The 24,397-nt window shown below is 40.8% G+C and overlaps 1 protein-coding gene across 5 annotated transcripts in view; it reads right to left on the bottom strand.

Annotated features, from left to right (window-relative positions):
• The window catches only part of LOC308093269 (uncharacterized protein), a 94,635-nt gene that overhangs the window by 24,675 nt on the left and 45,563 nt on the right, over window positions 1-24,397 (bottom strand). For 4 of the 5 annotated variants that reach the window (XM_080439542.1, XM_080439543.1, XM_080439544.1 and 1 more), the window contains 9 exons: window positions 21,949-22,147; window positions 20,657-20,750; window positions 11,526-11,814; window positions 9,629-9,893; window positions 8,790-9,110; window positions 7,805-7,909; window positions 7,223-7,260; window positions 6,702-6,868; window positions 6,380-6,555 (listed from right to left, as the gene is read on the bottom strand). In XM_080439542.1, the coding sequence (XP_080295668.1) occupies window positions 6,380-6,555; window positions 6,702-6,868; window positions 7,223-7,260; window positions 7,805-7,909; window positions 8,790-9,110; window positions 9,629-9,893; window positions 11,526-11,814; window positions 20,657-20,750; window positions 21,949-22,147 (1,654 nt within the window). Of the gene's footprint in view, window positions 1-6,379; window positions 6,556-6,701; window positions 6,869-7,222; window positions 7,261-7,804; window positions 7,910-8,789; window positions 9,111-9,628; window positions 9,894-11,525; window positions 11,815-14,503; window positions 14,597-20,656; window positions 20,751-21,948; window positions 22,148-24,397 lie in introns of those variants that run through there. The other variant, XM_080439546.1, reaches the window with a different exon arrangement.

The raw sequence follows: 24,397 nt of genomic DNA, 5'->3' as shown, positions 1-24,397 counted from the left end.
TAGTGAGTCCAAAACATCAAAACAAGTAAGTTGAAGAACCAGCTCAGGGCTCACGGTATCCCTTCCAAGAATACTCGAGAGTATTGTGAGGTGCTGCGTTGACATAGCACCAGGCAAACCAGTTTGACTATGTCTGTGTTTGAGTCTGAGAATTGTGTGTCTCTGTCTGTGTGTGCCTATGTGTTAGTGTGCAACCTTGGACACACACCTCAGGAGACATGTGTGGGCTATATAAGCCTATATACCCTACAGTATGCTTTGAACTTCCACTCACTCCATTGTTGGTTCTCATGAATCAATTACTGTTGCTATTCTTGATAGTGTGTATACTATAATGTGTGTTACGGAATTTCATTTGAATACTTTAAAAATGTTTATTAGTTTTCATTAGTTCCAGTATTAAGTTTCACTTTCAGTATTTGTCAGGGGCAAGATTTAAGAAGTTCAGAATAGATATTGGGTAATACAGTAGTAGTAACTCACAGTCATATGAACATCCAAATCTCATATGCATCAGTACATCTTCATTCTTGTTGTGTTGATACATTTGAACAAATTGACCAAAAATAAAACCAAATATATTTTCTGTTAGATTTGTAAGTACAGTTTCAGTTAGTTATTTTCTTTTTTTCCCTTTTTTAAAATTTTCATTTCAGTTAACTAAAATGTTGTGTCACATTTCGTCATTTTATGGGCAAGGCCACTTGGCCTTTGGTGAATTCTTTGAGGGCACAACGGCCAAATGCCAGGGCTGAAAGGCCACAAGGCCAAGTGTTTCAATACATAGTATTACCAATTGTGAACTACAGTATGTAAATAATAAAGCTGTTTATTTCACAAAATATATTGGTATATATCAAAATGTCTGATATTTGTAGAAACTACCGTGTCAAAACTTCACACTGGGGGGGGGGGGTTAAGAATTCAGAATCTCAGAAAGACATTGGCATCTAAAAATATATATTGACAAGAAGGGTGTAGAGGAGAAAATTGTCCAATCAGCTGGGGCAGTGTGGGCGGGGCATCAAGGCCACTGTGACCTCAGGGCATATCAGTTTTTGAGGGACAGAAGGTCAAACTGAGGGCCAACCGCAGCCATGGCCTCATGACCTCTGTGAAATTCCTGCCCCGGTGTCACACCTAGTTTTAGTTTTTAGTTTAGTTTTAGTTAACTCTAATATTAATGATATACGGTAATGAATTGATACCTTATAATTATTGAAAATTCTAGTAGAAATAGTGCATTTTGCACTTTTAATATGTAAACACGAAACGCATGTGCCTTGCATGTTTACCTTAGTAAAGCCCAAAGGCAAATTTCCATGTCTGGATGATAAAGTTTCTCTTCTATTCAAATCAAACCTGACCTACTGCAGGGGAATATTTACTCACACAATGAGTAATGGCCACAATATTTCTGTCAACGAATCAACTTTTTAACATAATAAGATGGCATCATGAGAAAGGTAACATCCAGGGAAAACAGAGGGACTGTGTTGAATCCCAAACCCCCACAGAGCCAAGCAGCAAGCAGCCACATGTCTTCTCTCTCCACACACGCACGCACACACACACACACACACACACACACACACACACACACACACACACACACACACACACACACACACACACACACACACACACACACACACACACACACACACACACACACACACACACACACACAGTTTGAATATATGGGAAGGCAAGCGTGGGAAAGGATGGGGGAAAAAAACTAAACAAAAAAGTTATCAACCAGAACATCCACACCAGCGGCTTCCAAACTGTGGGCCGCGGACCACTGGTGGGCCGTGAGGGTATTGCAAGTGGGCCCCCAAATAATAAATAATTGGCAGAATGCTAAGCTTTTAATGATAACATTAATAGTAATTAATAGAAAAAAGCGATGCCAACGGATAAGAAGAAAGTATGTTGGTTCCATTGCTCCAAGCTGGAACACAATCGATTGATTGCCCACACATCTGACCCTTTAACAAGTTAAGTGGTCAGATGGGTGGGCCCTGAATGCTTAAGTTTCAAGATTTTCAAGTGGGCCCTGATCCAGAAAAGTTAAATCCTGAGTGAACACTCTCAGGACTTTATTCCATATCAGACCAACATGCTCCACCACATTAATGCTACAATCAAGGCTAAACCCTCTAGTTTAACCACTTGAACCCTAGCATCTATATTCTGAGGGGAACATTAGCAACAACAAAAAAAATGTGCCAAAGAGATTTGGTGTAGAGGGACAAAAGTGGTCCAAGTACAGAACCAATTAACTCTGGTCCAAGTCTAGAGCAGGGGTCTTCAACGTTTTCAGGCCAAGGACCCCCTAGCTGAGAGAGAGATGAAGGAGGGGACCCCTGGTCTAGAGAGTTTAAGTGGTTGAATGGCAGGCACACGTAGCATATCCGCCGTTTAGGTTAATCTGGATAGTTGCATGGTTGGTTTATATATTTTGCTCAATGATAATAAAACTCAGAAGCAAAGCGATTAGAACAAAAAACAAGCAAAAAAATCAAGGTGACGACAAGTCAAGACTAATTGAGCTTCATAAGAGCTGATAACATGTTGTTATAATACAGGATGTATTCAATGTCTTGGCCAAAGTCCATCATTTACAAGTAATTATGGTAAATTTCCCCACCGGGGAATTTCCAATTTTTCCAAATGTGGTTTAACACTGTTAATCTTATGTTATTTATGGCTGTATGGGAAAGGGAAGTCTGGAGCTCTCTGCTGGATCCGACTCGATAATCGGTTGAAGATGGATGGATGGATGGATGGATGGATGTTCATATGAATGTGATTAAAACGTTCCAGTCACTATACATGCACTGGTAAGCCATAATAAAAATGTTCTTTACTGTGATTATGGGTGCTTTGGTGCATTTCTCATTAGAACCCAGAGATATGACTTTCAATTCTATATTTTACTACTTTACATAAAAATGGGTGCGGGACCCAAAATGGGTCATGATGACCCTATGTTCCGGTTAACACTCCCCCACCTTCCTCTCCTTCCACAGTGCTGTCTGTCTACATGATCCTCTACAGGCAAAGACATGTGAAGCCTATTAGGATCCACGTACATGGACGCACTTTACATGCTGACAAGCACGTGCTGGCAGGCAGCCAGCACCATGCTAAGCCTAGCTGGTGTAATGTGCTGTACTGTCCTGTGGAGGCGCTAAGTACAACCACACAATACCATTATACTATTGTTTCTCAACCATTCGAATTTCAAGGACCCCTAGTTTGATATGCATTACAACACAGACCCCCATTTAACAAGTTTTATTTAACCCATTAAGACCTGAGGCCGATTCTACAAATGCCTTCTAAATCGGTAGTCCTCAAACTTTTTTGTAATTCAAAATTATTCAACACTTTTCAAACACTTTCGAGATTTTTCAAAAATGTTCAAAAATAGCAGATGATCACAGCGCGGCACGAAGTGACGCACTGTGAGCTTGTACATCTGCTGTTTTTGAATAGCCAACGCTAAAATCTAAAATGACACAGAATGCTTCCCCGGTTTTAATATGTCTGGGACCCCAAACTACACCGTAAAATCCTCAGTATTCATTTAACTCACTACAAAAATGTGTACACTCTCTGTGTTACAGACCCGTAAGGGTCCGTTTGGACCCCTGGTGGTCCCCGGACCCCATGTTGAGAACCAGTGAAATCCACTCAACTCCATTGGTTCATTATAAAAAGGCAATTGCATTACTTGGTTAACTGGTTAACTGTCTTAAAGCATGCAGTGAGCAAGCAGGTTTTTTTTTTACGTTTTCATGTCACAGACCCCAGTTTGACTTTCATTAGCCCCCGTTTCAACTGATTCTGGCCTAGGGACAGAATCATTTATTTTAAATGAATATAACTAAATTAAATGGCCAAAATGTCATATTTGTAAATGAGAAACAGATTCATAGAGGTGAAATTTAAACATATTATGCAAGGAAACAAATCAAGCACAATCAAAAAACTCTGTGGTGGTAGATAATGTATTTGTGTGTGTGTGTGTGTGTGTGTGTGTGTGTGTGTGTGTGTGTGTATGTGTGTGTGTGTGTGTGTGTGTGTGTGTGTGTGTGTGGATATTGAAACCTGACAGCCAGAATAGCCACTCATATTTTTTTTTGTATTGTATTAATTTAAGTGTATTTAATTATAGTGAAACTATAAGTACTCTTTGAAAACCACTAGAACGTGCCTACTTTTCAAAAAGCGTTCAGACACTGCATAAAATAACGGCGTAAATATTCCTGACAACCTGAGTACATTATTAAACAGCTGTACACGCTATTAAACAGCTGTACACGCTATTAAACAGCTGTACACGCTAAACAGCTGTACACGCTATAGATCACTATAGTTTAGGAAACATCTGCTCTCAACTACAAACCGAGTGGATAATCCATTTGCAAGCTCCAACGCAGTCGTACAAATACATTAGTGTTTGTTTTTAATGAATTAATTATCTGATCAAGCACATCATGTATACCCCAGCAATGCATCATGCTGTTTATGTACTCTTCGTGCATGTCTTAGAGCCGATGTGCTGGACTCGCGTGGCAGCCTGCAAATTCCATGTACAATAAATGATGTAATTAAGCCATTAAGACCGGGAACGCATGCGTCATTTTAAGATTTCTTTGGCAATTAAAAAAATAGCATATATATATATATATATATAGATCTGCTAAGAAAAAGTTGTGAAATGTGTGAAAATCTTTGAATATATACTATATATATACATTTCTAACCTTTGCTTCTAAGGGTCCCTGCAACAAAATATTTTCAGATGGGGGTCCTTGACATGAAAAAGTTTGAGAACCAGATGTATATAGCAACATACGTTTAAAAAAACAAAAACTGTTAGGATTTAGAAGACATTTGTAGAATACCCAGAAGCAAAGATTTGAGTTACAAATGTTTGCTTTAAAAAAACATATATATTGAAAGATTTGCAAAAAAAATATCTAGATTTTTTCAAAAATAGCAGATCTACAAGCTCATAGCGCGGCACTCGGTGCCGTGCTGTGAGCTTGTATATCTGCTATTTTTGAATAGCCCAAAGAAATCTTAAAATGACACACAGGTGCGTTCCTGGTCTTAAAGGGTTAAATCGTGTAGTACAAGACTGATGATTTAATGATCACAACTTCCCATTCTGTAGTGCTGGATGAATGCCAGGCTTCCTTCGTGAGGAGTCCAACCCCCTTTCAGTAGTCAGCGTGTAACAGCCTATAGCGTGATCTCTCCTGAAACCCCAATCACTTGAAATCACGTCGGCCTCCCATTGCCCTCCATCTAACGACTCTAATTATAATATCATCATATTAACTGTATGCCGTAAGACGCTGCCTCGCTAGTTTAACTTCATTACCGTGTCAAACCATTTACCGCTTGGGTTGAACTCAAAGTGTGTGAGTGCCGAAAAGGCTAAATCGTTATTTTGATCATTATGCAAAGACGGTTGGCTGTAATATTATTCTTACGGTATTTGTCTTGTATGGAGAGAGATGGTAGACAGAGAGGGGAAACCACGTCGAGCCTAGGTTGTACTGTATGTACACTACAATGTCATTGTAGTATCTCCTATCGGCACTCCAAATGTAAACGAAAATAATCCCTACCACCTAAAGACCAAATCAGAATGTTCGCAAACAAACGGGTAGGGGTGGATATGCCGCATGTGTCCTATATACAGTGCACACAGAACGGAAAGCGCATTGTCCGCATTTATAGGTTTAGAACATGTCCAACCTGCCGCAAAATCTTAGATGATAATTTTAAACAATCATGTTAAATGTTATGGATTGTACGGCAGTGTGGCACTGCTAACTTTATACTCCCCGAAGTACATTTGTGATTGTGGTGACATCATAATGATTCGGTCTAATATCACTGGAGATATTTGGGTGATAGAACTGTCAATATGAAGGCAAATAATGTATGATCAAACTGCAAACTCTTAGATTCCATTCAAACATGTATAAAATGATACAATCAGTCCTTCATGCTACCTTCTTCCAGGCAAGTGTGGTACGTGTACTTCCTACCAGTTGATGGTGTTCTGTTTATGTTTTGAGTTACAGCATTCTAACCACTGACAGCCCTATTGTGGCCATATAATTATAGGCAAAAACTAAAAGAAAAATAAGAAAAAAGCCAATCTACACAACGCATTGCAATGTGACACATTGTGCTTGTAGATTGGCTATTTCAAGTATAAAATAGGGCTTAGGTAATCAATGCACATTTCCATCCTTGAAGACATTACTGTCAGGGGTCAATGACTGAAACTTCCTTGTACAGGGTATGCATCATACTTGGAAATACAGTGACTGTGAGCGTTGTGTACCTGAGCTGTGAGAGTACTCTCTCCTGCAGGTTCAGGTAGTGGAGTCTCTCCTGGTCCATCTGTACTCGGTGTCTGTGTGCAGTCTGCTCACAATGAGCCAGCCTCTCACACATCAACGCCGACAGCTCCCGTCCCGCCATCTGAAACATGGAGCTCATACTCTCCTGGTACTCCACCTGGGATCAAATATTAGCATTAAGTTTTCCTTTCTTTTAACCCATTAAGACCTGAGGCTGATTCTAAACATGTCTTCTAAATCCTAACAGTTTTCGGAAAAACTCATGCTGCTACTACTGGTTTTCATTGCATTGCATTCCTGTACCTGTAAGTGTCTGAGCTGGCTGAGTTGCAGTCGCAGGTCAGACACGTTGGTCTTGGCCACGGTTAACCTCTGATGCAGCCCTGTGCCGGGGGCCGGGCCTGCGATAGCCAATGGAGCAGGACTGTAGCCGTCGATCAGAGGACCCGGGTTCTGAGCGGATCTGGCCCCTGAAAATTATAGTGCATTTGTGACTGAGTTCTTCAACAACAAAAGTTAATGTCAGTGTTTGTGAACGGACTCATCACCTACAGGACCCTTTTCAAACAGAAAGGTTGATCAATGGTGGCTATTTAAACTTCTTCAGCTGTACAAATACAGCAATAACTAATGATAATAATTCTACTGCATAATGATTAGGTTCAAACCGTGTTGGCATAGATTATTTAGCCTGTAGAATAGGTGTGTAGCATAGTGACTAAGTCAACTAATTCAAATATGAATTCTGAATTAATTCCTTTTATTTTATTTAAGATTCGATCTGGGTAAATGAGGTTGTGAGGTTAAATGAAAATGTTTCTCACCTGGTCCGTTGTTGAGGAGGCTTTTCCCATCGGTCTCACTGAAAACACAATTGTAGTTACTACAACACACCTGAGTGAAACTTTGCTTGGGTGAGTGTTGGTACTCTCCCTAAAACCAATTAAGAGATATTATTTGAACAGAACCAAATGAAAGATTTGAGACAGCTGATATGAGTTTAAACGCACATTAATAATTCTCAATTGTTAGCATATTCCTATCAAGACAATATTTCAGTTATAGAATTGGTCATCTAATGATCATTAATCTCATTTTAGTGTAATCAAATGAACGCAGTTACATTTGTGATTCATCCTTTCATTCAATTACAAATATTTATTAAACAATTATAATAATCAAAGTCAAATCTAACCAATGGCTGTACAATGGCTGCTAACTGAATGCTTGTCATAACCTGATTACTATCTGCAATCTGATTATTCACCTGCATATTGTGTCAAGCTCTGTATAAGATGCTGCCAACGGTGTGAAACAAAATATTAAGGTGGAGTTTTTACAGTTTGTATACGGAATGCCAGATTGTTGACAAACCGAAATACTATATTCACAGAGATGGTACCCACCTGACAATATCCTTGATGCCTGGAATATTTGTCCCTATAGCCAGCGCGTGTTGCACCAGCCCAGTCAGACTGGCTATCTGTTGCTCCATTGCTTTAATTCTCTCTCTGAAAAATAGAAACAAAATAAAATAAAATAAAATTAATAACAATTTGGTCCCCACTGCTTTGGGTTATTTTTGCCGCTGTATGTTTGCACATACGTATGCAGAAGACATTTGTCTTCTGCATTTGTCCATCCTAACTATTAGGAGCAATGGGCACTATTAATAGTTTCCAAGAAGGCCTCTCTATCCATTCAGCTATGTATTCCATATAAATTAAAAAACATATAAATACACATTTATAATAATAATAGTATAATGTGCATTGTAGCATACAATGTTCATTTAAAAAAATCATATTCAATTGAGTATGACATGACTATGTCATCATGCCAAATTACATGTGCATCATGTGAAATGTCTCTCAACTTGGAAATTACACAAACATGTACACTGTATATGTACGGTATGTACACATTGTAAAATAATTACAAGAGTATCGTCAGTGTATTGTCAGCATGGCCCCTAACCGCTGTAGCAATGCATGACAGTAATCAGACTGTCTGTGAACAAAACAACTCAAAAACACATGGGACTCATTAAACATGTTGGGAATGATCAGTACAGTGTGTAAAGAAATTAACTTTTGGGTTGAAAAGGTCAAAGGTCAAGGCTAAATTGAAGGTCAAAATCTAAACTGGATAGGTGGGTCTTCATGGAACTTGGCGAGAATGATCAGAGGGGCCCCTGTAAAAGATGGTCACGGTCACAATCAAGGTCAAGGTAAACCAAGTTAAAGCCGTAAATGAGCAATGGAGAGAGACGTAGACGGGGGTTTATTATTATAATTATTCATAACATTTTTCAAATTAAACTATTTCCTATTTCCTAATACTGTAACGGCATGCAGGAACTGGGATGAAAACGGGTGAAAGTTGACTCACGCTTGGGGGTCGCCTGCAGTCACGTGACCCTGGAACAGCCGACCGTCGGGTGGCCCGTGAGGAGAGTCGACAAAAACGGACGAGGAAGAGGAGGACGACGCACTTCCCCTGCTGCGGCTCACCACCTCCACGACCGCCCCGTTGCTTTCCCGCCGCAGAGACCGACGAATGGGAGACATCCTCTCCGGATTCACCATGCCCACGCCTCTGATGATCTGCCCGTCCGACGTCCTGACTTCGCTCACTCGGTGCGGGGAAGGGGGTGGAGTTTTGCCGCCTAAAGGAGGCAGCTGGCTGTCACCATACTTCCTCATGCTCTGCCTGCGCGGACGGATTGAACGACCGACAGGTGTGAAAGACATGAAAACATTGAACTGCAGCGTTTAACATGTGTAAATTATAGGCAAAGGCACAGTAACAACATCGTGGGTTTGAATCTGAATTATACTGTCTTTATTGGCTCTCTTTACTGTCATCTTGTCAAAAAAGTGGTCATTGGTTACTATCTTGGCTGAAAACGTTGAAGAATCCCCTTTTTTATAGTTATTTAAATGAAACCAATCATACCGTGATTGCATCTTAATTTACTACTTGAAAATCTCAAACTCTTTTGAGATTTTCAAGTGGACCCTTTGATTGATTGAATACTTTATTAGACAGAAATAAACAAGCAAACAGCACGAGTACAGTCAAACACTGGTCCTTGCGGTCTTGTTTCCATTGGGGTCCTATGTATTCAATTCATCAACTATCAACTGATCAACTGATCCAGAAACGGCTAGGAACCACAGCTATACTGTATGCTGTTTATTTACTGTAAAACAAGTGGCATCCCTTACCTGTGCTCCAGGCTGTCTCCGTAGGTAACCAAGGGCTTAATGGTGGCCCGGTACTGGGGCAGGCCTGCGTGTGCATGACCCCCACCGCCTCCCCCACCCCCGGCGTCCACCACATCCGACATGAGCGAGGGAGGAGCGCTGCCCAGGGAGGAGGCCATGCTTAGACGACCTCCGTCCTGCAGTGAGGAATAGGAGTCCGGGTAGCGTGGGCCTCCGTCTCCACGGACCACCAGGGCCATGCTCTTGCTGCCTGCCATGTCTTCATCTAACGGAAGGAACAGATTTTAGGAACAGGTTTGGATGGAGAAAGACTCACGGCCTTATTATGGGAGAACAGGTCAGTGGTCAGTGGGTGGCAGTGGTGGAAAAAGTACTCAAATGTTTTACTTAAGTAAAAGTATCAATACTGCAATGTAGAAGTACTCTGTTACAAGTAAAAGTCCGGAATTCAACATTTACTTGAGTAAAAGTACAAAAGTATTGGTATCAAAATGTACTTAAAGCACCAAAAGTAAAAGTACTAAAATGTTTGAAAATATTTTCAAGTGAGAGTACCTCAAAATTGTACTTATGTACAGTACTTAAGTAAATGTACTTAGTTACTTTCCACCACTGGTGGGTGGTGGGTGGGACATTTGTGACAAACGTTTGGTATTGTATTTTCTGTACTGGAGAAAGGCGGTGTACCTGTGGCAAAGTGGTGAGGTGGGTTAGATTAGGCTGAATTATATTATTATCAGTGGGTCTCGATCATGACCAATGAAATGATCACTTTCCATTCTCTTTTTGTTTTAGCAGTGCATTATGCTCAGCACAGCATACAGGTAATTCTCACTGTATGTCATAGAGAAAAAAAAAGAGTTCTAAACGTAATTTCTTCCACAATCAAACTGATGTCCTTCTGTGGGAGACTTCAAACAACAAATCTACAGCACCTCAAACAGACCACCAAGAGCAGGTAAAATTATCTTGAGAGGAAATAACTAAAGCATTTAATATGTCTGACAGTGGTCCTATGAGAATCATTTCTCAGAAATTCTGTAAAGTCCAGTTCCTAAGCACAATACATATTCACAAAATGGACAAAGCTGACAGATGACCGCAAAATGACCGCTGTGCTGACCTCCTCGGCGGACATCTGCTCAGGGTTCGCCCTGGGTCTCCACGGACATATGGCAGACCCTGAGCAGAAGTTATTTTTTGTGTCCGTATGTACTTGTCCGTGTGACCTGTCTATGAGTAATGTTGTCTACAAAATGGGGCCGGTACACGCTGTTTGTGCTTTGAGTACACTGGACTGTGAAAGGCAAAAGTCCGTCGACAGTCCACTGGACTCGTGTCTGCTCCATTGTCTCAAACATTACATGAGTATGTTAAGAAATGGTTCAATTATGTAATTTTGGAGACGTCTATCTGGGTACAGCTCCACAAACCAAAGTGTGCTGGGAATGGCAATGGAAGAGCATAACGTTGCTTTTGGGCAGAAACCTTGTATCTGTATTCAACTCTGTAGATCTGCTATTTTCACTTTTTTTCTCTATCAGCTCAGTGGTAAAAATGTCAGCACTTGCAAAGGGGACCCGGGTTTGAATCTCTGGTAGTTCATGAAAGTTACAAGGTGCAGCTTTAAGCCCTATTTACAAATGTTCTAAATTAGCTGATCTATAAGCTCACAACTTGTCAAAACATGACAAGTTGTGAGCTTCTACTGTATATTAAAAGTTTTTTTTTAAAAGGTTTTGCAATTATTTTGCCAATGCAGACATGCCCAAAATAGAGGAGGCTGGTTGAAAGTGATAACAAATTGGGAGACATCGGCTGCATAATTGTAAATGACGACAAAGAAGTCAAATAATGACTATAGAGGGACGGGAAGGGTAAAGGTGTTTCCTCTCACCAGGCTTAACGTCTCTCCTCTCCAGTATGGCGCTGCTGCTGTTGTTGCAGACGTTCACCGATCGGCCCGCCCCAGACATCAGTTCTCGGGGTAACGTTGCACTGGCCGGCCTGACCGCTCCGGCGCCGGGCCTGGCGGCCCCGGCATACACCATTCTGGAGGGAGAGGAGGGCATGGAGCGCACCATGGGTGGAGACATGGACCCCTGCAGGTTGTGGAGGTTGCTGCGAGCGGAAGAGGGCAGGGAGTGTACCGCGCCGGGGTTGCCGTACAAAACCTCCTTGGATATCTGGCGGACAAGAAAGACGTCTGTTTAGAGCCTTTATCCAGAGAAGGGTCGCACAATCACACAAACATTCACATGTACAAGAGATGTCCAGTATACCAATCACAGTGTTCTATTGTTGGCCACAAGCGCCTTGCTAAAGGGCAGCTTGAGAGATGAAAATCGCATTGCGACTCGTTGTGAGCTTGTAGATCTGCTATTTTCTGCAAATGTTACGCCCAGAAAACGAATGGTAGGAATCAATTAAGATTAGAAGCACAAAAGTAGTGCATTTAAAAACAATAATAACAACAGTACAGTGTACCATGGAAACATTGTTGATGCAACAATATACTGAGGACAGCAGGAATGAGGAAGTCAAACTGTGAAAGTGGTCTAGCATGGGAGAGTGTTGGTATAAAAACAAACAGTAATAAGAAAATAAAGGACAAGAGAGCATCACGAATACACGTCAAATAGAATATCCTAGTGGTGAGTGTAACGCGCTCTCTGGCAGTGGCTCAATGGTGTCCAAAAACAAAGGGTTGAAGACATTGTACGCTTTGAAATAAAATGCTTATTCCATTTCACACCTGACTATGAAGCATTTAATCTAATAAACAATTTAATTAGTTCTTCTTTTAGATTGTTTACTTTATAGTGTCAAAAGATGGTCCCAAATAAAAAATAAAATATTTTGTTTAACTGCATTATATCAGACACGTATGTGCCTCCTAGGGAAACAGAATATTCAAACAAAGTGTACACTGAAATATAAGCATAGAAACATTATTATAATATATTATTTACATGTGTCAGTACGTATGTGTTTGTGCATAGCAGGCCAAGGGACAAAGGTGTTTGTGATTTAATCCCTGTACTCTAATATAATATGTACTATGCAGTATATCAGAGTGGTGACTATGTTTGTAAAAAAAAAAAAAAAAAAAAAACACTTGCTGAGAATAACTTTCTTCTCTTTTTTTTTACCAAGACCATACAACCACCTGCATGTAAAGAAAACTGGAATAAAGGCTCCTCTTACTCTGTACCTCTCCTGTGTTTCACTCTCACTGCTGTTGCTGCTATGACACCTGCATTTCCGCCCAGGAATCAGTAAAGGTTTATCTTATCTTTTCTTTATCTTATAAATCTCATAACACACACACCCACTCTGCAAACACTACGGTCTTTGTAGAATAGTTGAGTGAGCAGTCACAGTGTAGAAAATACTTTCTTTCTTTCTTTCTTTCTTTGCAAATCCTTCAAAAGTCAGGAAGTGTCTTTTTTCTTTACAAGTTTGGGACAGCAAACACTGTAGTTTTCTTAACCCCAGGCCTCAATTCCATGTTTTGCTAATGCACAACGAAAGAATGCATTATTGAAAACATTATGTGTGCGGTGCAAAGCTGCAATCACTGACATGACCCTTAGAATACCCTTTGTTAAGTACTTTGGGGCATAAAAACTGACACAAACTGTGTGTAGCTACAGTATCCCTTGCCATTTACACAGTGCAGCAGCAGTCTATTCCAACCAAAATAGTATTTCACCAAGGCTGATCTTGTACATACACAACTCTACTGCCTGTCTTGCCTGATATACATATAGATTCTGCATGCATGCATGCATTCAAGCAAAGTGCAGCTTTACACAGTCTGTCCGTCCATATGGCTTGTTGACATAATGCTTACACTCTCCATAAATTCATGCATACACCCAGTGGTGGTGGCAGTAGTACTACTTCAATTCTTGAGTAAAAGTACAAAAGTATTGGCATCAAAATATACTTGAAGTACCAAAAGTAAAAGTACTCATGCAGTTTTCAGGTAATGTATACAAATCTTTTGAAAATAGCAGATCTACAAGTGAGCTTGTAGGCTATTACAAGCTATGTAGACTATTTTCAAACAGCCAAAGTTATAGTAATAGGGCTGAAGTGGTTAATGTATGTTTTGTAATACTAATCTAAATCTAAACACATATTTGTCTCTGAGATGTAGTGGAGTTCTGCAAAAACTCTGTACACATTTGCTATGTGTACAGATGCTGTTGCACACACTGCATACCTGTATGCCTACTGTATTGAGAATCTTCCAGTTATATTCAAATATCACCTCGTTTAATTATTATCTTATCTTTTAAGTACCCATTTGTGCGGCACTGCAATGCGTATCGTATCCATCCTGCATCTATTCTCTACAGCTGTGCAAAAACAGCGCTGCAAAAATGCATGCTGTGCAAGCGACCACCTTTGTTTTTCTTCACCTCTCAAAATGCCTTAGACCACTGCTCCCAAACAGTGGGTTGGGACCCATTTGTGGGTCGCGGATCCATTTTCATGGGTTGCGAGTGAATATCCCTTCAGTTTTTATTTCCTAAATTTTGACATTAATTATTATTATTTTAAAAGATTTTCTAAAGATTTCCACAAAAAAACAAACGTTTAATGAGTTGAAAACAAATTCAAACATTTTTCAAAAAATAATTTCATGAATAAAAATAAATAAAAGAAATTCCCTAAATTAGAAAACAAATACTTAAGAAGTAGTAAAAATAGCAGATCTGCAAGCTTGCAACGCAGCGCAAAGCGACGCGTTGCGAGCTTGTAGATCTGCTATTTTCACTATTTTGGGCCCCGGTCAAACATCTGATTTCTGTTTTGGGTCTTGAGCTAAAAAGTTTGGGAACCACCATTGTCTTATAGACTCACCTGGCCATGAACACGTTCAGCAGCACTGCAGAGGCAAGGTGTGTGACTGTGTGCCTATGCGAGCGGGAGAACTCTTTAGGATCTCAACGCTTTGATTCAGTAGGGCGTCGGCCCGGCCCTCTCCCTCTCTGCTTTATCAACAAGGTTCCAAGTTGTACGTAAAGCCACTCAGCGAGTCATGACACATAACTAACTGCCTGGGGTTTCATTAGTCATCACAACATGCCTGTTTAAAGCTTTTTTCCTGTATATATTGTTAAATCCCCTACAGACAAAACGGTTTGACCTGTTGCGCAGGTGTGCAAAAATGTGCCACGCCACCATTGTTTGTTCATAATACCATTAGGATTTACAATAATTAGTTTTGACTTCTGCTTTAAAGCGTCCTTTCCTCTTGGTGCAACATTTTCACCATTACTGTATATTCTATATTCTACACCTTCCAAAGGATTTATCTTTCACAAGAGCAATCTTCATTTTTTTTCCAGTTCAGATATTCAGTTTGGTGACAGCACATACAATATATGCCCAATAACACAAATATTTGCTCATACCGCATAACGTAAAGTCTGTGCACACCCCCAAGCAACCTCTGCAGTAGCTCTGTGGAGTTACACATTTGCCCATAAGGTATATGTGGATTTGTACAGGAGTAATCCATCTCAGCTGTGTCACAACCAACACACCCACTTGTACAAAGACAACATGGGTTTGCAGAATTTTTGAATCTCACTAGGGTGTGAACAGCAGCAGTAGCATGGCACTAAATGCATTCTATGACCACGAACCAGCACGGTTTAATATACCTGATTTATTATATTAGGTTGCTTGACGGTATCCAATGTCAAATGAGCCAATCTGCAAGCTCACAACAGGTTGCATCATGTTGTGAGGATGTCTTCGCTAACAATGCAAGTAACTAGCCTCGGGAGCCAACGGTTCCTGAGCCATGTGGCCCACGGGGCAGGAGCCTGTCTCCTGTTTCTGTAGCGTGAGGCGTCTTGATGTACAAGTACACCCCATGGACATGGCGCTAGCATGTCGCAGGGACTTACCCCCAATACAACGCTTGATGCTGAGTGCCAAGCAGGGGAGGCCTTAATTGGGTCCCATTTTTATTGTCTTTGGTGTGACCCGGACGGGGGATTCAAAGTTCAAACCCAACCTCCCAATCTCACCCTAACCTAACGACCACAAGGCCACTGAGCTGGTCAAGCTCGGCTACCGTGTAAACTGGGTATTTTTCTTTTTAGGACAGCACACACCTACTGCAGCATTAATTAAAAATGTATTTTATAAATCAGAAAATCCATTAACCACTTAAGTGTTATTTTACACTTTGTCGCACAACGGTGTCATGCAAAAATTGTGAAAATAGCGTCTCAGCAACATGTCGAAACATTGTCACAATTATTTTAACATATTTTGAAACTTTTCTCCTATGCCTAAAATAGCAGTCAATAATTTTTTTAAATGATCGATTAGCGATTTATTAAAAAAGTATCCATTAAATCAATTAGTTCGATTAACTGTTGCACTTTGCTAATTCCTGTTGCACAGAGAGAAATAGTCACTTCTTGGTTTCCCATGCCAAAATGTGCCGCAATCAGACTCACCCCCTGACGACCTCCATGAAATGCTCCCAGAAATGGCTAACAGCATGAGTTCAACACTATATAAACATCTTAATAGACAAAAAATACTGTACACTGTACATGTAGGGACATGTTATCAGTACACTGTTGAAATAATTGGTGCATGGACTCTGTCATTGATAGGGAAAACTCTCTCCTACTGTAGAATGTTGCAACCACTTCCTGTGCTTTCTGCGTTCTATAGCACTCCTGGAGACCACTATCTCCAGAAGCCAGAAGAAAATGTTCCTCCTACATACTTAACTCCCCGGGGTGGAAACACGGTTTCCCATGCAGTGACCTAAATTATAAAAGGAGAAAGTATCGACATTGTTCATCAAGGGTCGAGTATGTCACAATTAATACTGTTTTTCACAAATACAATTTTACCGTATGCTATGCATTTCTCTTTTTTTTTTGCACAGAAAATGTACCAAACTGTTATCCACAAACCGAGTTACATTAGTAAACTGTGAGTTTTTTAAGCCATAGGCTACCAGAACAGAGTTACACTGTAGCTGTAGTATGTCTCAGTGCCACAAAACAGACTTTCTGGTCAGTCCAAAGACAGACAGGACAGCCTTGTTGTGTTTTTTAACCCGCTTAAACCCGGGAAAGCATCTGTGTCATTTTAGATTTCTTTGGCTATTCAAAAATATTGAAATGTTTGAAAAATCGTGAAAAATTTTGCTAATCTTTGAATATATATATATATATATTTTTTTGACTCAAATCTTTGCTTCTAGGAGTCCCTGGAACATGTGCTTGACATGAAAAAGTTTGAGTACCACTGCAACATAAGTTTTTCACAAAACTGAAAAGACATTTTTTGAATGGGCCTCAGGTCTAAATGAGTAAACCTGACGATCATAACGGATTCTAAATGACTCACAGACAACTGCATGTCCCGCTACGGTTTATTACTGGCCATTGACCATTTCACCCTTTGTTTTTGAAGGCCAGGCAGAATTGAGAGTTGACCAGAATACTTACTCAGAATATTTACTTTTGGGTCTAGACCCAGTATACATTTACGTTCTTTCCCAATGGCTATATAAACTGTTGCCAGTGGGTAGAAATCCTTTCTACACTTTTTCCAATATTTCTAAAAAATGCCACGCAAAAACATGTGTTTGGTACAACAGGCTACATATTATTTAATAACCTTGAAACTGTCCCAATAACATTCCCTTACATTATGAAGAGGACCGGAGAAAACTAAACAATCAGCACCAGAAGGCATGAATTCCCTCGAGTCAACCCACACAATCCCAAGGCTGACAAGAGCTGTAACCCTTGAAAGCTTTGAGGATATTCCAGGGATAAGATTACATGGCTAGTCTGAAGAAAAAAAGATTTGGCAATATGTGGATGTTTTGGTCTTTATAGCTGTAATACCACAGCTACGAAGATGGCACACCACAACCTACAGTAAGTCCATGACCGGGAGTCAACCTCACGCCTGCTATATCACGGCTAAAGAAGAAGTTTGAGTGTGTGTGTGTGTGTGTGTGCGCGAGCGCATCTCACGCATGTATGTGTGTTCACATGCTTGTCTGCAATTCCACATACTGTATGTCTGTGTGTGTTTGCCAGTCTCATTGCATTGTGTCATTATACCTGTGTGTGTGTGTGTGTGTGTGTGTGTGTGTGTGTGTGTGTGTGTGTGTGTGTGTGTGTGTGTGTGTGTGTGTGTGTGTGTGTGTGTGTGTGTGTGTGTGTGTGTGTGTGTGTGTGTGTGTGTGTGTGTGTTTGTGTTTGTTTCTTGAATTATCACTCACTATTCTAAGTCTAACATCTCCAACAGCAGAACAAGAGCTTAGGAGGCTCTGTACATCTCAACACCACAGTCTCATGCTACAGTCCTTTTATCCCATAACATGCTGCATCAGATTATGGAGCAAAACCAAACCACGGCAAGCCTGCAATCCTGATAAGAACCGGCTTCCAGCATTCCTCAACACACAGCTTAGGAATGTCAAGACACAGCAAAACAGAGTTGATGGAGAACACAAAGAAAGAAATGCAGAGAGAGAATGGGAAGAGAGGGGAGAATAGGAAAGAGAGAGAGATGGACACAGCGAGAGACAGACAGACAGACAGACAGACAGACAGACAGACAGACAGACAGACAGACAGACAGACAGACAGACAGACAGACAGACAGACAGACAGACAGACAGACAGACAGACAGACAGACAGACAGACAGAAAGATGGAAAAGATTGAAGGAGAGGAAGAGCAAGTGAGAGGTAAAGAGAATGAGACGTAGCATTATAGTAGACATGAAACAAGTCTAGACAAGCCTACTGTAGGTCAGCCAGACCATGGATACTACAGTCAGTTGAGCCTTATTGCTCTTTAACCCCAGCATCCCTAATTAAAGCCATGTCATGATAGGCAGACATTTGACAAAGATAGGCCAACATTCTGTGAAAATAGCTCACAATACATTATGAAGGCCAATTTGGAGTGCCAAGTGTCGAACGTCAGGTCGCACTGTGTGTCTCACAACGTTCTGGGTTTTGAGCATTCATACTGTCTGGGATTTGCTGACAGCGTCACCACTAGATGTAAACAAGAGAGTGAGTGTGGTCTCGTGCATCTCCGTGGTAACAGAGCTTACTTCGTCTTCCCAACCAATCAGAGCACACAACATTTTATGAAGCGTCAGCAACCGTTCATTATTTTTCGAGGCAGTGGGGCGGCAGTGGCTCAGGGGTAGAGTGGCCGGGTAGAGTGAACTAGAAATCGCAAGGTTCCCAGTTCGATCCCGGGCTGGGGGGCTCCCCCAGAGTTAGTGTCCAAGTGTCCTTGAGCAAGACGCTGAACCCCTAATTGCTCCCGATGAGCAGGTTGGTGTCTTGCATGGTTTCCTCTGCCATCGGTGTATGAATGTGTGTGTGAATGGGTGAATGTAATGCACAATCTATGTAAAGCGCTTTGGATAAAAGTGCTATATAAATGCACCATTATTATTATTATTCGACTCATTTTTGTCCTCATCACTTTTGTTGTGTAATGTGTCGTTTGACACTTGTCACGCAAAGCATGAATTGTCCTTAACGGGACACGTTGTGAGCTTGTAGATTTTTTTTTTGCTGATTGACATACAGCAAAGTATAGAGGGTTTAAGTTGTATTATGTACTGCATGTGCTAGGTTATCGTGTGCACACAGTTTGTGTGTGCAAAGTTTGGAAGGTACATTGATTGGGTGGAATTTAAGGACTAGTCTAAGGAGCTAGTAGGGTGACATTTCTACTAACCTGGACAAGTATTGTAGTCATAAACCCACTATTGATTAGATTCAAATATTCAATTCAAATGCATAGACTATACTGTAATGCACATACAATTAGGCCTATATATATATATTTAAAGAATATATATTTGTTTCTGTACAATTCATTCAATGGGCTTTCTGAACAACTCTCACACACTGGTGCGGGGTTGTCCTTATCATCTGTTCTTATCAATGGCTTGGTGTTTCTACTGTATGTGCATCTGTGACACACTGTCAGATTGTCAGCAGACAGCCTCCCCAGACTTCCAGCCGTCACAAAGTGATCCTTATGAAAAAAGAAAGAATGCTGCCGTACAGCAGCATGCCGTCATCAGGGTCAAAGGTAAATAAACGTTGCATCAGAGCCAGAGCGCGTGGAAGCATTCTTTCAATTCCGGTCGGTTTCCTCCAGCCTAACCAATACCTCAGTACTCAATGTGGGCATTCACTCCCTTCTTAAGATACAAAGTGATCTTATATCTTCTTTTCCTCGTAGTTTTGTGGGACCATGTCTCTATAGGAGATAGTGGTAGCAGCGGGACATACAATTGGCCCGATTCGCTAAGCTGGTCGTAAATGTCAGTGTAAATATGGGTGTAAATAAAATGTCTAAAGGAAGGTGTATTTTCTCTATGCAAAAACCAATGTGCAATTCACAAAGGCGTGTGTAAATCCCTGATATGTGCGGATCACAGTTGTTCCTCATTTTTGCCTGAAGGTGAGAGGTGCGTTCACATTGAAGATTCTTTGCATTGCTCCACGCCCCCATTTAAGACCATAAAGCTGTTTACACTCAAAATATGGGTGTAAACAGCTTAGTGAATCGGGCCCATTGTTTTTAATGTATGCCTTTCAGCGTTCACGTTAATTTTAAGCATTTCAGCTATTTCTCACCTAGTAAAGATGCCTGAAAACGGTACGATACTGGCTACTCATGCCAGGCCTTCAACTACAGTAACATTAGAAGAAGACTAAGAAGGAAAAAAAACACTGTAGGAAAGGGGGACTAATTACATATTTTCCAAACAAATTGCTATATCAGACCAAATTAGCTCTCTGTTTCTCTGTTATAAGCTTTTTGTACGGTTACTTGACGCCACTTGATTTGAATGAACTCGCCCACGCCCAGTAATATGAAGAGAGAGAGAGAGAGAGAGAGAGAGAGAGAGAGAGAGAGAGAGAGAGAGAGAGAGAGAGAGAGAGAGAGAGAGAGAGAGAGAGAGAGAGAGGCTCACCCTTGGATCACTGCTGCTAGGTCTGGAGCGACGGTTGAAGACGTGTGCTGCATCTTTGTGGTAAACCTTCAGACAGGAGCGGGAGGCGATGTTTCTACAAGACAAGACAAAACCAAATCAATGGAACAGACACAGTTTATAATCTATAACCACATGAAAAGAACTCAATCCGAGAACAAAAACCTCCACAGCTAAGAGGCTCCACTCCGCTCCGCATTGCACCTTCCGCAAAAACGCCCCTTGGCTGTTATAAAATCACTGTAAACCACGGCCTCTTGGGGCTAATTGGTTTAACACATTCATCTGATAGCCTTGATAACAAGGATGCGGTCAGGAAAGCCAAATCCCTTTGAAGCTTTTCTCTGTTAACACGTGTAAGACCACACAGCCTAGGAGTGGGATATTGTCCCAGCTCAGCACATACTAGTGTAAATAGACCTTTTCACACAAAATAAATATGGGGTCCAAGTTTATTTCCTGTTGCGGTGTTTGCGAATATCAGTGGCTGACGCTGACAGGAACTAAACTTGGACCCAAGCAACCTAGCAATTATATTATAGTTTCTGAGTGCCAACGGTATGGAGCCTTCTTGTGGCGGCCCTGTTCTCACTAATTTCACTGTACCACCCACTTCTCTACAATTGCTCATTCCTTTCGATTCTTCTTATTGTTATTTTCGAGCTGCGTTCGCTTCCCGCGTTCGCACGTCTTACTGCCAGCGTCAACATGTTAGGTCAGACAATAATGGTTTCAGTCAAGGTCAGCTGTACTTCATTCTTCTGTGTGTGTGTGTGTGTGTGTGTGTGTGTGTGTGTGTGTGTGTGTGTGTGTGTGTGTGTGTGTGTGTGTGTGTGTGTGTGTATGTGCCATGTGAACTGGGTTATCCCAAGACCTGAGGCCGATTCTACAAATGCCTTCTAAATCAGTAGTATCATGCACAGTATACATCTTCTGCTATGCTCATGGTACCATGAGTAAATATGTAGATAATAATTTTTTTGTTCCCCCCAATTCCTATTCTTCTTGCCTTTCTTTCTTCTATGGAAATAACGATGCAATGGGAACTATGCACAAAAACAAATTTCACCCACTTCTTTACTCTGTAAACCTGTGATGTGACAATAAAGCTGATTCTGATTCTGTATAAACCACTGCTCTAAATCCTAAGAGTTTTCTGAAAAACTTTTGTTGCTACATTATAATAGCTAAAATCTAAAATGACACAGATGCTTTCCCGGTTTTAATGGGTTAATGTATGCTCAGTCAGTGTTCCAAAGCTCGGTAGGACCCACCTAACGTCTTCCAGTTCATAGTAGACGTTGTGGCCGGTGTCTCTGATGTAGATGGCCACGCTGGGAGACTCCAGCATCTTCATGCTGAGCTGGTGGGGGAAGGCGCTGACAAACAGCGCCCTCAGTGTGTCCAGGCCTGTCAGCTCACTGGGCAACGCAACCTGCTTAGTGTCCTCCGCATACTGCAGGTACAACACACCTGATAGAGAGAAGGTATGACAGGTGGAGGGAGAGAAGAAAAAGTGAGCGATGAGGTATAGAATTTAAATAAAAACCAGTGAGCTGGGTGACCGAGAGCAAATCTAAGGGCGCTTTCACACTCAGGTCCCGGGTGCGCATTCCAGACCGCTTGGCTAGTGTGAATGTAGCGAATCGACCCGCGAAACGGATCACCGTTCCGTTCCCGAAACCACCTCGGGAGGCAGTCTCGGATCCGAATCATGCGTTTTCGGGTACGGTAGCTGCAATGTGAAAGCAAGCGTACTGTTAGACGGAAGTGGCCCGCTATTTGGAATAGGTGACGGTATATAAACTCGACAAAAACAGCCAACAAAAACACAGCTCTTCTAGCCGGTGCTACTGAATGAATGAAACGCCCCAGAATGCATTGCGCACTTAAAGGGCTGGTGCATATTACTCTTAAGGTGGAACATAACAATTGAAATAATAATAAACTTATATGGGAGCCTTTCTAACAATTTTACTCATTCAATTCTGAACCGATTCTTAAAATTTAAAATTCTCTATTAGCTGTGAAGGGCCTTCTTTCATGTCTATCAGTCATGAAACATGGGTCTCCATCGCGCATTGCAGGTGCGCGAGCACGAGCAGCGCATATAGTATATCTTGTGGGTATCTTGTGGAGTTTCAGCTACTATGCATCCCAGAAATATATAGCTTATAAGGCTTTGTAATTTGAAATTTGTAAGTAAATATGGTAACTCATTTAGATGTAGGCCTACGTAGGTTTATAGTTTCCCAAGGACTATAGCCGTTTCACTCATGATGCAATTTCTCCTGAATGCACAGTTTAGTTTATCCCTTCTAAATAGCTTATGTGAGCATAATAAAGAATAGCAGAATAATACATTAAATTACTATCCAAAATACATTATAATGAGCATTATGAGGACCAGTTATATGAAGATAATATATAATATAATATTATAATGAGCATAATGAAGAATAGCTGAATAATTACTATCCAAAATAAATGAGAAGTTTCTTTTTATTAATTCTACAGTTTCACACACAAACGTGGGCTACAAAAACGAAACATCTCTGTGCTTTATTGTCATAAATTGCACTCTTCTACCATATGAATCTGTCATTCATAATTATTGATGTAATTCACATGTATGTCTGTATTTGTTTGTTTGTTGATGTGGGCAACGAGACCAAAGTTATTTTGGTCTCATTTTAGTTTGTTTAAATGTGTTTTCTTTATTGCTTGTCAGAATTAACTTACTTGTTAACTATGGTAGGCTATTCCCTTATGCTTAAAAAAAAACGTGTATCTTTTATTTGACCTTTTCTCCAATTGTAGCATAAAATAAGGTAACTCATGTTTTGAAAAGTGCTATATAAATAAAGTTATTGTTTTATTATTATGTAGCCTACTTAAACCCTCTATTCTCAGTAAAAACGGACCTACTTTTCTTGGACGCTTTTATCTGTCAACACCAAATCTCTCTGTCAAAAATAGCAGATCTACAAGCTCACAACGCGTCACGCGTTGTGAGCTTGTAGATTGGCTATTTTTGGCTTATGTTCCCCCCATGCTGGGGTTCATGTGGTTAATACTATTCATAATAATGTAATGGTGTTTTAATTTTGTCAAGGCACCTTGAAATAAAATATTAATATTATCCAGTGATATAAAAACATTAGCTAATGTTTTCATATCACTGGATAATATTAATATTTTATATTGCACGTGCATGATGTTTTCATGATGAGTAGTGTTATTCAGTTCTCACCGCAACTCCGCCCCCTTGCTTTCAACATATTTAAATGCATATTTGTGCGAGACCAGCACAAACATTGTCGCATAGTTGATGACGTCTGTGTCCACAGGGGAAACACTATGTGCATGCCGCCACCTGTAGGATCGGGGGTGTATATGCATGTGTTCTGTGGTGCGATAGGATCTATGCCCAATGTGAATGCAGGCCACTGAGGCCAGCATTCGAACTGGGAAACGTTTTCAATGAAAACGGATCCAGTGTGAAACCGCCGTAAGTGATGTGAGAGAATAAACTATAAAATGAATCTAGTCAAAAGTACACACATGGTTAAAAGAAGCCACACGCTTCAAACATATCTGGTTAATCTCTGACTACATAGGCCTAAAGTAATAGTCTTCCTTATCCGACCTAGTTTTACTTTGCTTCCTCTAGGTATTATTCCACTTAAGGGTTAGTGGAAACCGAATGCCAGTTTTACATTC

Source organism: Gymnoscopelus braueri (genome assembly GCF_963280865.1).
Source record: "Gymnoscopelus braueri genome assembly, chromosome: 10".
NCBI lineage: Eukaryota > Metazoa > Chordata > Actinopteri > Myctophiformes > Myctophidae > Gymnoscopelus > Gymnoscopelus braueri.
This window is presented reverse-complemented; position numbering and strand designations above follow the sequence as displayed.